The following is a 15,249-nucleotide window of genomic DNA, read 5'->3' on the forward strand; positions in this document are numbered from 1 at the left end:
CTTTCAAGTCCTTCAAAGGTTGTCTTTACTCTCTCATTTTAAGAATCACCATGTCCTGCTGCCCTTCATTCTTCAGCTGCCCTCGTTTTGTTTTGGTATTTGAGAAGACTTTCAGAATGCCAGGGATTTAACAAAATGGCTTTTAACAAAACAAGTACTAAAAGTAAACACAGACCTAATGAACTGATTTACTTTGCTTACTTATTTGCTTACTTTACTTATGACTTGTAAAATGTAAATCCTTTAATCCTGTAGTGCAAATAAATTGCCATTTTGGTTGCCTCTCAGGCACCATATTGCAACTCTGAGGGTACAAGGAAGGGAAAAGCTAAAAAAATGTGCCCGATATCCAACTCAAGCAGCTTTGCTCACTGTTTTGGGTTTTTCTTGTGTGTGTATGTATTCACATTGCCGGAATCCTCAAATCCTCAGCACTGGCAAGCAGGCAGTATCCATCAGAGCACTGCGCACACCGAGCACGCTGACTGAAGCCAAGGCTACCAAGTGTGTTAATGCTGGACGTCTGAGAGGAGGTGAGCAAGATTTCACACACTGGTTGGTGAGTCAGCCACAGTATCGTGTGGAAATCTGAGGAAACAAACCCGTCTCACTTGATCCCATGAATTGTAACTATTAGCTGGGGATAAGATGCAACTGCCAAGTGCTCATTTTGTGACAGTCTCTTGAAGGGTGAGTTTTTGATGTTCTGTACCCTACTTGCCTTTGTAGGAAACATGGGCACCTTATTGATGAGACAAAAGGCAGCCCTTTTGCTAGCCCTTTGGGAAAGGCCACAGATAGGAAAGGCTACCTGCAGGAACCTGCTTCTCTGTAAGATTACAGTAATTTCACAGATTTGTGGTTACAGAAACACAGAAGTACCAGCTACCAGGGCTGATCCTAGCTTCTAATCTCCAGTGTTCAGTTCTGGTTAAGTTGTCCAACTTCTTATAGTTTTTGAAAGGTGGAAAAGCAAGAGTTGATATCTAGTCCTACCACAAAAATCAAAAGTTTTTTAAAAAAGGGTAGGGAACACAGAGACAGCTCCAGCACTTTGCAGTCTCTGGGGTGGAGTGATACCATGTTCCTGCCTCCATAGGGTGCTTACATCTATAGCTGGGTGATGGTATGGATAGTAAGAAGCCTGCTCTGCTGCTCGGCCCCATGCCACAAGGGGGTGATTGAGCAAGTGGCACTGCGGTGGAATGGTGGAGTGCAGGAGAGGGTGACGCCGCCCAGTGCCACCTCCCAGTGCTGGGAGAGCTGTGGTGGCTGGGACTTCCCCAGGGAGGGGTCCGCTGAAGAGGTGTGGGTCCGTCACATCCTCCCCACACTAAATATGCAGGGGTGAAAGTGCTAAAGCTGAGGCCACGCTCTACTGAGACAGGTCAGACTGGTTCGGGTCAGTACAAAGGGGGGTGATCCGGCAGCTTTAAAGGAAGGATAAACAAAGAGTGCAGTAAAAGACTTCTTAAAAAAAATGATCCAAACAGTGAAAACAGGGCTGGGCAGCTGGGAAACAGCAGGAAAACGATGCCTCATCAGGAAGTTCAAAAGCACTGAAAGAGCAGCCAGCACACTCCACCCTGTGTGTTCATTCCCTAAGCACGAGAAGGGTATTGTTAGCATATCCTAAAAAATCCCTCCTTTTTTTCCCCATTGCAGAACAAGTCATAGTGGATGACAGTATATTCACAGCATGAAAATACAAGTAGACTATCACTTGCACATAGAGAATCCACTTTGTTTCTGCACTGACGCAAATGGTATCACACCACTTACTTTGTGCCCCCCGCACAACTGCAGTCGAAAGCACACTCCTGGCAGCTGCAACTTAATTCTACCATCCTGACCTATAAACAACTTCAAACTTCGCTGCACAAAACTGCACAATATGCTGCTAAAAAAAGGAATAAATAAATAAATCTGCCTTCTGCGTCAGCAACATGCCCAACCCTTTTCTTTCCCCTCTTTTATTTACAACTCATCTCTGCTTTCTCTGCCACTCCACATTTGCTCACATGTTTATATAATTTCAGCTTCCTTTGGAATTGTTAGACCACTCTTCCCTACATTCCTGGACCAGCTAATTCCTCAGCTGTCAGACAGCTTTTCATAACTCACATTCTGTGACCAACCATGACTGCCACAGTCACGTCGACTGCAGTCTATTCCACATGAATTTGCTTTCTTAAGGTGGAATTAATAGAAGAGATATAGATCAGTAAATTAGTATCATGAAATTATGCTACAGTTTTCCTTTCTACCCTACCATATTTTTCAATAGCTGCTTAAAAAATAGTATTCGTTAACATAAACATCTGATAATATTTAGCTCTTTGAGCTATCAATATTTTACTTACTGAAAAAGTGCCACTGTAGGTCTAAATTACTTTATACAAATCTTCACCAGTCTTTGCAGCACTTCCAGGAAAATACATACAATTCCTTTAGCAGCCTCTCCTCCCTTTATGCAATTGTTGTTTTCTCCTTTTCAATCAGACAGCTGGTAAGAAAGTTTTGCACTTGAAATTCATAACTGTCTTCCCTATGGGCATGTGACGATGTCCTCATTGCATCATCGCTCCAGTCTCTCAATATTGAAAAAAAAAGTTGGCTTACAAATGAGATCTTCGGAAAGGTGAGAGCAGGAACTGGTATTTCCACTTTTGCTCCTGGTTACATGCTGGGGAAGTAACATGATGTGTTTGAAACACAGATGTTAACATGTGACTGTATAAATACATTTGTCCAAGCTGGCATGCATCCAGAATTATTGTACTGTGGCTATCCTAAGTACCTGAAAAAGAAACAGATACATACAGTGAGTGAAAGGGATTCCTCACAACTTACAGTGACACTTAGAGGCAAATTGGCAATTAGCTCTGTCATGTTAGATAAAAAGGAAACACTAAATTATGAGTATTTTATTTTCTGAACTGTATTATTTCAAATAATAAAGGATTACAATTTTTTTCCTTACAGTCAAATACGCTTCAGTTTTTCAAGAGAGAGAAAACAGGCCAAACATTGTATTGGAATAAAGTTAACTCTGTGAAGGAGATAAACCTAAGCTCTCAATCTAGGAAACCAGCTGCTCCGGTGGAATTGTGTAGGAGCACATCTGTGGATGGAGAGCAGGAAGCCGGCCTGGAGAGCGCAGGGTTTCTATCACACAAAAATGACAGCGGTAAGTGAGAGAACAAGGGCGCCTATAAAAAGATCCTGCAGTAACTGCATAAAGCACATCCTGGCACTATTAATGAATACAGAAGGGAGATGGGTCAAGAGCCTCTTTGCCAAAATAAATGTGGTAGTCTGCTGTTGGAGAGCAAGGAAAGAGCTCCAGGAGATCAAGAACATTTTATTAATAATTTTTTAGATGAGGCATCTGTTTCTCCCCTCTCATATATGGAAAGAGAAACAGATGAGCCAAAATGCAAGTGCTTTTTTTCACCAGCTTTTTCTTCCAGTTATTTCAAATCCACAGTCAAGAGGAGCTGTTGAGGCTGCCTCCCTGTCTTTCAGACATACAGACACCTGTTTTGCATGAAGCTGTGCTGGCAGTTTTTGCAAATATGTGAGCAGGGTCATGAAATAGTCCAGCAATCCAGAAATCTGAATGCTGTGGTAGCAGAAAACAATTAGAAAGAGTAGAAACAAAGTTTCTTCAACCCTTATGTATAAAATATATGTGCAAGCTGCTTTGAAAATTTACAAATTGCTATAGCACATCATCAAAGACATTTTTAAAAGTTGCTGAAATGCTGTGAAAATTCAGGGCTATAAACACCTAGGATGCCTGAAGTCCTACTTAGAATACTCAGTACACATTTCTCATTGAGCTAGAAATGTTACTTCTTGTCACTGCTCTTCAAAATTCAAGTGTTCAAGCACAACAGAAGTTTTGGAGCCTGGAGTAAGGGCCAAGACAGAAGCAGAGACACAGGATGACGAGAAAGATGGGGAAGACAATATATAGGATGAATCATTAAATAAAAATGTCCTTGTCTGGTGTTGGAGATAAGTATGAAGGAATATTAGCCAGTAAAATGAAAACAGTAATCAGTCAAGAGCATATGGTGAGCTTATGGAGGAGAAAATGCTCAGCTGCTTTAATTTCCAGCTGTGACACCACTGCTGAATAACAGCCTCCTAACCCAGAACACCTGCATAGTCCTTGCTTTTTCCATTTCCCTAGACAAAAAACTAAAGCCTATTTCTTTGTCAAACACTTGCTAATGCATTATCTTGTAGAAGAAATGAGAAGCTGTAGAGAGAAAGCATTTTTCACCATGCATGCACAACACTTCATTTGCATTAGAAGGAACTTACCTTATTCAGCTTCCTAAAGACAGATTATCTTTTCCATACTCATAATATATACCTGTTTAAATCACTAGGCCTAAATATGAAGAAATAAAAGCAAGCTGAAGTTGTGTATGCCATTTTACAACGGAGCTGACAAATTGTATGCTTGTGTGATTTGAGCTGTGCCTTGTGAACCAGGATGCTAATTTCACATCTCAGTTATTGCAAATTGCTAAATAAAGGGGATTTTAAAGATAACATTTTATCCTTAAAAATATTCATTTATACATATGGTAAAAATAATACATCTAACCAGCTGAAAAAAGTAGTGGTTCCAAGTCAGCATCACCCACACAACTTCCATTTAAATCTTAATTAGCTTAGGAAGTCCTTCAAGCAGAGATCTTCACTGAAGCATTTTCTAGCATTCATGATCAGCCTCATCCTGCAGTCCATTTCGTTTTGCCAAGTAACACAAGATTTGGCTTTAATTTTTGAAATAATAGGAAACAAAAAGAATACATACTAAAAATACACCTAAAATGAAGCATTTTCCCATCATTTGTATATTTTAGATAGTTCATTCAAGTCAGCTGTGCTATATTTTCCTCTAGGAATTTTATATCAACAAAACATAGCAGCGGAAATCACTAAGAGGCTAGTAAATAGGCTAAAATCCCTTTTGAAAAAGGCGCATATAATGCAGTTATCATACTCAGGAAGATTTATTATGGCATGTTTCTGTAAGTACCTTGTTCATCTTATGCAAATACGTTTGTCAGTACCTACGCCTGCTGAAATATGAAGTATTACACAATCCTAACAGCATCCTAATTCTGATTCCTTGTGACCGTTTGAGTGTAAAGAAGAACCTAGAAGTGGTCTTAATGTTTCAAGCTCAGTCTGAAAAGCTGAGGGATAAGCAATAGTGCATGGAAGATGTTCTGGACTCTGTGTGACCAGCACCTGCGATACCGTGCAAGACATTAAAAAATACTCGGGGTTCAGGTTGTAGCTGATGAAGAAGACATCACAAAACTATTACTATTATATATACTCCAAATAAATACCTGGCAAAATGATACTACACCTGTTTTTATGAAACTCCTGAATGCAAATCAATCATTACGGCCAACTGGAAAAAAAAAGAAAAGTTAAACAGAATTAATGAGGTTTTAAGTCAACAAAAACCTGAAGAGAGAAACAGATAAAACCTATTTCTGAAGTGAAACCTATGAGGGTCTTTAGTTAATTTCCCTGTCATTTCAATGCTGCACTTCTTTATTACAACTAAATAATAGGGAAAATACCTGGAAAGTTACCCCCTCTTGAAGTGTGCTGACTGGAGGAGCTGCAAGTGTCTTGTTACCGCATGGCAATTCATTCCTGCAATTATTGTGTGTACTGATACACGCACACAAACATCTAAAATGCACAAACAGGACAGAGTTCAGGAAAAGTTTCCAAACACCTGAGTTGCAAAATATGTGGTTTTCAGTAGCAATTGATGACAGAAAACCTTGACCTTTTTCTTAATGCTAGGGCAAGATTGCCCATCCTCAGCAAGAAGGCAACATGCAACTCCATTAAGATGAGCATCTCAAATAAGGATATTAAACAGTAAAAACCCCCATCAACAACTGTGAGCTATTAGACTATCACACAATTAAGCTACATTTAATTTTTTTTAAATTCAGTTACTTGCATTACTGCCACTAGTACAAATCTACCACACAAACCACAACTGCTGCTGAGGTTCCTTTGGCTATTTATTTTTCTTCAGTAGTGCCACAGCATAAATGATTTCAACCGAGTCTTAGTTTAGGTAGGAAGCAGCAGCATTTAGACATGTTATTTAGGTCCTACTTTAAAAACGGAACAGGAAAAAAAGCCCAGCATAAGAAAGACCAGATTTATAACAAAATTTAAAGGCTTTTCAGAGTTAAAGACAGATCCTCGGCCTTCGCAAAATGTAGGTGCATCAAAATTCTTAAAATCGTAAGTTCTAAAACAGGGATAGAAGTACCAGTAAAGAACTCCACTGCAAATTCTTCTGTTTCCAGTAGCAGCAGGTTTCTGTGAGGCATCGGTTACCTTCCGATGGGTTGTATGGCTGCCAGGAAGCTCCTAGTGATAAATGGATACTTACCCATCAAAAAATCATTGATCAAGATGTACATCCTGAAAATACAGCCATTCGGAGATAAGTCATAGTTGACTACTCCCACAAAATCATTCAAGAATCTCCTAAAATTCATAGAAAAAACAAGCAAACACAGGATTTAGTTTGAATTGAGCTAAGCATTAGTTTTAGCAGGCTTTACACACACACTGTAATCCCCTGGGAATGCAGGAAATGCACAGAACCAACACAATTGAGTACACCACAGGTTATCATCTAAAATAACGGCAGGAGCGTAACATTAAATGTTGTGAAGGCCCCATGTGACAAATGTGCCCGTGTAGCGATCCTTCTGTGGCATAAATTAAGACGCACAACAAACCAACAGAGGTACAAGGGCCAATCCTTGTGCGGTGGCGTCACTTACTGCGCTGTGGGTGGTTCCGCAGCACCGCGGCTCCTCTCCACGCTCCGTCCGACGCCGACGAGCCATCCTGCGGCACCGGCACAGCCGGAGGATGAACGGCAGCAGCTGAACGTGCCCGACAGCTCATGTTTAAGAAGATTCAAAATCTAGTTACTGTTGTTGTTTTTTTTCAATATTAGAATGTTCTGACAAACAGTACACCAAAAAGCCTCTTCGGTGTTACCTCTCACTGTTCGCAGATCTAGGTCTTTTATTTATTGTTCTTTATCGTACCACCAATCAAAACCTACTGAGAGGGGATCCCAGCCTCCACAGCACCAACCACCGTTTCCACCAACTTATCTTTAATTTAAGACGAAGACTGAACTCTTGGCCCCTTTGGAGCAGCAGAAATCCCATTGCCTGAGCAGGGCCAGGATACCATTGGAAGGAATTTCTTCCAAGTCTGAAGAGTTGAAGTTCTTGGATTACAGAAAATGAGAAACAAAGAGTTTTAAACGATTTATTTGATTTCTCCACATGATCACAGTTATAGTTTTACATCAATAGGGTCTGTTACTACTTACAAACAGAATGCATATTAAAATGAAAGCACTCCTTTCTTCCCCATAGTTACAAAAGGGGTCTCAAGCCTCCCCAGAACAGAAGCTTCTTGTAAGCATAATGTTTTTTGAAGTCTTTAAGAGTCTGCATTCAAGACCTAATTCTAACAGTTTAATACAACTCAAAGCTGATTTAAGTTCCTAGCAGGAGATAGGCAACCTCAAAGTGACTGCAGACTTATAGTAATACTAATTTACACACTATGTACAATTTAGAGAATGATCTATTCCCCCTACTGGTCCCATTTTCACCACCCCCTTCTCTCTTTTCCAAATTTAATCTTGTTATTGGTTCCACTTTTCTTTTAAATATATACACAAGAATCCATTTTGCAGGCAAGAAGTGCGATGGTATTTTACAACGGAACAGCAAAATGCATGCTTAACTGCAGAAAACACACAGCTTCATATGGAACAGCAAGTCAACACCTAGAGATTGTTTAAATATCTGCTGACTGTCTTTCAGCTCATTTTAGCAAGAAACAAGAGGCTTCTGCTGCATGCAGTACATGATGGGAAAATCATTCTACACTGTATGTTAGACTTGGGTTTTTTCTTCAGCAATACAAGACGCACATTATATTAGGATGAACTGTTTTTTTTGTTGTTTTTACATTGTTTTACATTTCATTCTTAACTTAAAAAAATAAAAATCCCAAATATATAGAATTGATTGTTGTCCCAGAAAAGATTTTTGTTGCCACACCTTCATTCGTTACGCTTCCCTTTCATTTTTTTCCAATCAGCATTACTACTTTGCCACATCGTTTATGGGAAAAGAGAAACATGGTCACTCTATGCAGTTCTGTACCAGTTTGTAATTGGCAAATGCATTTGAGAAAAAACCCTCTTCATTTTACTCCTGCACCCGCAGTGTTAAAGTACTATCAACTTCCTACTCTAGGCATGACCCACACTGCTCAAAGCAATTGTCAGTCAAGGACGGAGTCTGAGAGGTTACACTACAACCTGAAACAAGCAGCCAAGTTTTAAAGAGTTACGCTGACACGAAGACACATTTGTTTGTTTAAAGTACGTACAAACACAGAGTCTGAAAAAACAGAAAAGGAATCAAGTCCACTGTTTCTCCTCATTGACTGAAACTAATACGAATTTACAAATACTGTGCTCTTATTTGACCAGTTTTGTTGTTTCAAGTAGCCTCAAAATGGCCTGTGGTTTTACACGTGCGACTGAACGCGCCTGGAGGGCAGGCACAAACGTGCACACAGCACGTGGACATGTTCTTTTTGCATGCACATTTGTGACGTCTCCTGAATACGTAACTGATTGCACATGGAAAATCAGTGGTCCAGCATTAAAATGTGGCTTACTGTGTAAGTTTAGCATAGTTACATGTAACCCTAATTTAAATGAATGAAAGGGTTTTTTAAACATAAAGCAAATGCAGATCTGGGAGATTTAACATCTTTGTTGGTAATTAATGCAGCTAGAGTCAGATTTTCCCCTCCACTGCTACCGCATATTCTGTATTCCATACGCAAGCAATGTTACTTACATTATAACTCTGCATCTGAAACAAGTACAGGCTCCATCACTCAGGGCAGAGGAGCACTCTTACCTCCGTTTTAATTAAAAGATGCGGTTTCTGAAAGATGTTTATACCTGAATGGTTCTTTATCTTTTCTGGAACAACCTATAAATTACAGTTAGACTCTACTATCGGTACAGATGTATGAAGAAAAGTCTACATATTGAAATATGTTATCACTTTACTTCAACTAATATCAACAGTAACACTGATATATTTTGCAAATATACAATATGTAGAGTGTAGCCTCACATTAATAACATTAGATGACATGCAGACAGTTCTACTTTCCCTTATAAGAACAGTATATATTTTTTTAAACTGCAAGGAACAGAGCCTCAGAGCACCCCGAGGAGCCCTCTTAAGGTAAGCCGCAGAATTTAGAATACTATGAGTGATACTTAAAAAAGAATAACGTCATTACTAATTTTATTTTCTTTTCGTGAGGATAATTTAGAGGAGAAGGAGCAGAAGGGGAAAACATATTGCACATGTGTGAAACAAACGTGGACAGCTCTAAACAAAAGGCTAAACTCTAGATTGCTGTATTTGCTCTCTGTGGAGGTTAACAAAGTGCTCAGTTCGCAGTTTTGCTGGTATTGTGATATCAATGGTATGAAAGGGAAAAAAAGACTCAACCTCTTCCCCGTCCCCCCCAATATTAGAGATGCCATGAGCGAGCCAATACCAAAAGTCACCCTCTTGTTCTCAGGTCATTATTCCTGACAATGGTATTACTGCTAAATAGAAAATCGACTGGTTGTTATTATTTATTACTTTTACCCATCTCACATGGAACTTTTTGCTCATCCTCTTCAAGGTTTGCTTTTAGGCTGGTACAGTTTTGCAGTTGTGATTCCTTTGTCTCTACTGTTTAGGTGTAAAGTCCTTGCAGTGGCTCAAAATGCTGAAACTACAAAGTAGGCGCCATGTATAACTTTTTACAGGATTTGGGGATAAAAATCGTATATAAATTTGCAAATGGTTTGATTACAACACATAAGCAACAACAGCACAGCCTGTTTTCATGTGATGTCTTGCAACTAACTGGACTATGAAAGTGAGGGTTTGAGCATCAACTCAGCCTGCTGAGTGCTGGGTACTTTCAAACTAACAAATGTGATGAGTAAAAATGGTGAAGCCACTTTGTTGCTAGCACATGGCTACATGGAATTACATATTTTTAAAATAGATATTTATATAAAAACCCTATACTAAATTCTAAAACAAACCTTCAAGTTTTAGAGCACTTCCACCTGGAAACACTCTGACTAGAATTCAGCTTCATCGGGGGTAAAAATGAGAAATTATGGTGAACAGGAAACGAAGTAGCTGAGAAAGATGGAAGTTTGCCATTTTCATGTTTGAGATGAATGTTTTTGCAGTGTATACATGCACCTGTTGGAACTCTTCATGTGTGTTCGTTAAGTCGTATGCATACAAAAGAAATGTGGATCATGTAAGTTCACAGTTATCACAGCCTTTAAAGTGTCTAAGAATTTGTGTGACCAGCTGCTGGTAAATGGCCATCCTACATTGCTACGGTATAATTACTGCATCTTAACGAGTTTGCTTACCTGGAATAGCAGAGCAGTTATAATACTGATTACGTATGATACTATCGTGTTAATAAAATAAGGATTTATACAAAGCAGTATTTGACTACAACATTTAAATGCTATGTTACTTGGCACATTTAGTAATGATTGCTTAGAAATCTTTAGCAAGTCCAGAGGACTTTCCATGAAAATACTGAAATGTCTGAAATTTGTTTCTAACCTTTAATATTTTTGGTCTACTCTTTCATATACTATTCATCTATTATACTGTCCTATCAAGTAAGTGGAATTCCTTGTAAGGTCTATATTGCTAGTTTTGTGGACTGAAAAAATTGCTTTCCAAGCACAAATGTTAACTATACAGTATATATATATATATATTTATATGTATATATTTATATTATATAAAGTTTACTTATGTACTTTCATCAACCATATCAGGTCTACTTTTTTTTTTTGCCCATTGACAATAAAAGAGCAAGAATGCAACACTTGGTTCTGTATCACTTTTTTCCTTTTCTCATAGACTAAGTTTTGATGATGCAGGTAAAACTGTGGAGGGATTTGGTGTAAAAGGTAGCTTTACTCATATTCAGCAAGCAGCATGTTTACAAGGCGGTTTGGAAATAAGAGCTAACCAGATGGTGTCTGTCGAGTGGGTAAGTAAAACCAGTATTGAGTGTGCTAACTTGAATTATTTTATTCGGTGACAGGAAGCCTGTAAGCTCACGCAACTCCATTAAATTGTCTGTCTAGGTAAAAACTGATGCTACGATTTGTTGCTTCCTGTAAGTGCCTTTGTAACGTGGTTGAAAACTACAGCTCTGAGGAGGGCCGGGCCGCTCTAGACTATTGTGCTGATGCCGCTGTGTTTGGGCTTAGTGCTGGCGGAGGTGGCGGGGGGCGGCGGGGGCCCGTGGTGGTGCTGGGCGTGCGGGGCATGAGCTGCGTGGGCCGGGGGCGCGTGGGGAGCGTGGCCGTGCTGCGCGTGGCCGTGCGGCACGTAGGGCGCGTGCTGGGCGTGGGGCACGTGCTGGTGGTACTGGTGCGGGTGCTGGAGGTGCTGGGGCGGGTGGTAGTGGTGGTGGTGGTGGTAGGGCGGCGGGTTCTGCAGGTGGCAGTACTGCGCGTGGTGGGCGTGCGGCGCCTGCCCCTCGGCCGGCCCTGCGTGGTGCATGGCGGGGGGGTGCTGGGGGTGCTGCTGGTGGGGGATTGCTGGGGGGTGCGGAGCCTGCTGGGATGAGCCGGATGGTGGATGGCCTTGGGAAGGTGGCTTGCCCCTTTTACTACCAAATAAGGAACCTAGGAGTGAGGAGGAGTTAGGCATAGTCTGGTGAGGGCGAGATGGACACTCTCGGGTTGATGTAGCTCTTCGGCGCATGTGAGGACTGCTAATGATGGACCCCTAAAAAGAAATTAATAGAAATAAAAATTAAAAAAATCTTAAAATGTTTAAGAGGAAAAGTTCACACTGACCCACAACTCCTCCTTCAGTGTTCACATGGGTGGACTACGTTAAGAGTTCTAGGAAAAAATGTATTTCCACCTTCTCTAAGTTGCTAATGAGGCATTCATGCCCTACCTGGGATATTTTAAGCATTAGGTGTTTTTTCTCTCAGTACTTTAATATCAGATGCTATGACTTTAATTAAGAGTAACGTAAGACTTAGGAGTGTGTTTTTAAAGGAAAAATACATTTTAAAGTACTGTAAAAAATACCATACTAGACTTTTTACAACAAAAAAATCAAACTACATTAAATTCAACCTAAATAGTTAAACACACAGCAGCAAATATTACAGTTACAATTCAGATTTCAAAACAGTACTTTAAACTTTTTTTGATTAGTAGTTTTTCCACTACTATATGCCACATTGCTGCTTCTCAAACCTACCTCTGAATTATGTGTTAAATGGAACCACACCATTTTTGCCACTAAGATTTCTATGTGATTGTGTTCTTCTGACCTGCGGTCCAACCTTATTTGGCCTGGAATGGTGTGTTTAATTTCTGGGTTTTGTATGTTTTAAAAAGACTTATGGGACACGACAGTACTTAGGCAAAGTGTGCTAGATTTAAACTGCAATCTACCTAAAGCAAACACAAAAGAAAACAAAAAAGGAGGAAAAACAAAAAAAGAGAAAAAAATCTGCAAGCTGAATTCAGAGACATGAACAGTATATATATAAATGGTTTGAAGATGAATGAAATCTCATGAAATCCACATTGAATTCACCTATCTTAAGAATTTTTTCCTCCCATGCCCCATCTGTGCAATTCCATGGTGTCATGACTGCAGACATTTAGCAATTTAACTTGAAAATAAGCAATGGGAATGGTTGAGCATGAAAGTCAATAGTTGTAGCTAAATACCAAACAGCAAGAACAGTGTACTTGGTAACAAAGAGCAAGTGGGCTTTTAAGCTGGGACCAGACTGAAATGGTGGCAAAAGGACACATCATATTCATTGAACCATGCTTGCAGGAACAAAGGGAACAAGGTTAGCTCAAACCAAAAATGGCATTGGTCTAGAACAAGCTGTCAGTGCTTTTTAAGCTGGAAGAATACAGAGTGAGTAGCCTAGGCATGCATTTTATTCGAGGCAGGCAGGTTATATGTTAGAAGAAAAAAGAGCAAAAAAATATGTATATAAAAGAAAGGTTTGAAATGCACATCATCACATCCAGCTAGACATCAGGAACTTCCTACTTACTTCCATATTGCTGTCTAGCGATCCTGCACTGCTGCGTCGCCCACGCTTGCCTGCCCAGGACATGCAACACCAGAGATTAGAGACTGAGACAAGACCCGGGTGAAAAACAGCTGCTGGCCCTGCGTCGCTAGCGGGGGCTCTACACACAACTAGAGGGGCTGCGGGGGACATGGCACCGCACCGGGACAGCAGCTACTACGGCAGAAACCGCGACTTCTAAGGCCGTTCGTTAATATAGGTAAAGTTGCTGTACCTGACTAATGTTTAAGAGGTATTGTTGTTGTGAATCCAACTAGCATTAGCGGGGTGTGATTTTTTTTAATTTGTACAACCCTTAAAGTACATGACTTGTAGTATCTATATTTAGTTGTATGGTTATGGTGTTGACCAGCAACAATTTTAAATTGTCCAATTTCCTGGAATCTAATTGTCTATGAAGTTTCTTTCTTTAAAGACTGGTAACATATATACATATATATTTGTGGGGTGGTATTAATTTAAATACAAAATATTGGCGTATTCTGAACTTCAGTGTGGGGGATCGGTGAGGGGCATCAGTTTCACCATTTCATTTTCAGTTTTGAACCTCAGTGGATTTCATATTATCTTCTTTCATGATGTTTTAAAAAACTAAACTTAATTTTTTATCAGTAAATCTGGAATCTGTCTTGACATTATGGCTAGGTTTTGTTTGTTTAGCTGTGCAGTGCTTTATCTTTAAGTATGATGGATTTGTTCTCCAACATTCTCCAATTGCCAGACATTTGCCTAGAACTACCCACGAAACACTCGACGGTTCGCCTGAAGAGCCAGAGTATGTCAGCAGCTATATATAGGACACGGGATCCCAGATTTTCCCTCTCATTTCACAGAAAGGAAAATAGCGTATGGCTGCAGTGGAAATAATGTTTTTGCAAGGATAGCTTCTTGAAAATTGCTGTGCAATGTTTCCAAACACTTTGTATAAACAAAGCTAACCTTTGAAGAGCGGTCAGGTTCTCAAGCTTCTCTAAAAGCTGCATGTTCTCAGAACCCTAAATTTTTGCCATGCTTCCTCCAAGGCCAAATATCAAAGCCGATCTCCACCCTGCACTGGCACATCGCTGCCTTCAGAATCCAACACTGTCACGGCTGAACTGCAGAGGAACGCGAAGGTTTCAGCACCGCTGAACCTTCAGAAGCCCAAAAGGCAACTGCTATCAGAGCTAAACAGAAGCACTTTGGGACCGGTTGGTAAGTGGGATCACAACAGTGATTGCTGGGAGCTTCACCCTTACTTCTTGACATATCTTCTCATACACCAATTTAGACTATCCCTAAATCTTATGAGATTGGTGTCATCTAAAAATACCACCTACGGGATCCATAAGCAGAACTGTGACCTGGTTGGCCATGGGATGCTGCCCTGCAACCCAAGTTTCTCTTAAGAGCTACAGTTCTGGTTAGATTACTGGAAAATTTCTTGCTCTGCCTTTATCACCGAGAGTTACTGTCCAGTACAAAACGCTCTATGTCAACATTAAATTGAGGGGAAGGTGTTTGTGGTCACGGTGTTTTGTTCAGCTTGTTAAATTTGTTGCAATTTTGAACAATTCCCCTAGAAAGGCTCTTCATCAAAAGTTTGGCGGTTCATCTCTTGCTGCAGTTTTGGCCTCATCAAAACCATGACTGTACTGTCTTATGAACCCCCCAAGAAAAACTGGTTTTGATAATCTCTTATTTTTACTGCTGGTCAGGCTTTGATATATTTCTGCTTTGCTAACGGGATTAGTACTGATTAACACACAACTCTTGCTTGCCAATACAAGAACACAAAGGAAGATTGCCATCTCTTAACTTAGCAGTCAATATCACAAATAAGGCTGACAGTTGCCACAAGTCATTACATGTGGCCAAAAATGAGGGAAAACAGGAAAATCTAATGCCTTTTGCATACGGCAAAATCTTTAATAAAGTAACTAT

General features: G+C 40.1%; 1 protein-coding gene across 3 annotated transcripts in view; it reads right to left on the minus strand.

The window, feature by feature from the left end:
* Nucleotides 1-7,348: 7,348 nt before the first annotated feature.
* Nucleotides 7,349-15,249, minus strand: part of IQSEC1 (IQ motif and Sec7 domain ArfGEF 1) — a 69,827-nt gene continuing 61,926 nt past the window's right edge. For 2 of the 3 annotated variants that reach the window (XM_082060031.1, XM_082060032.1), the window contains 2 exons: nucleotides 13,288-13,337; nucleotides 7,349-11,978 (listed from right to left, as the gene is read on the minus strand). In XM_082060031.1, coding sequence (XP_081916157.1) covers nucleotides 11,418-11,978; nucleotides 13,288-13,337 — 611 coding nt within the window. In that variant the 3' untranslated portion in view covers nucleotides 7,349-11,417. The remainder of the gene's footprint in view (nucleotides 11,979-13,287; nucleotides 13,338-15,249) is intronic. The other variant, XM_082060033.1, reaches the window with a different exon arrangement.

The sequence above is a fragment of the Streptopelia decaocto genome, assembly GCF_964273445.1.
Source record: "Streptopelia decaocto genome assembly, chromosome: 8".
In the NCBI taxonomy this organism is placed as follows: domain Eukaryota; kingdom Metazoa; phylum Chordata; class Aves; order Columbiformes; family Columbidae; genus Streptopelia; species Streptopelia decaocto.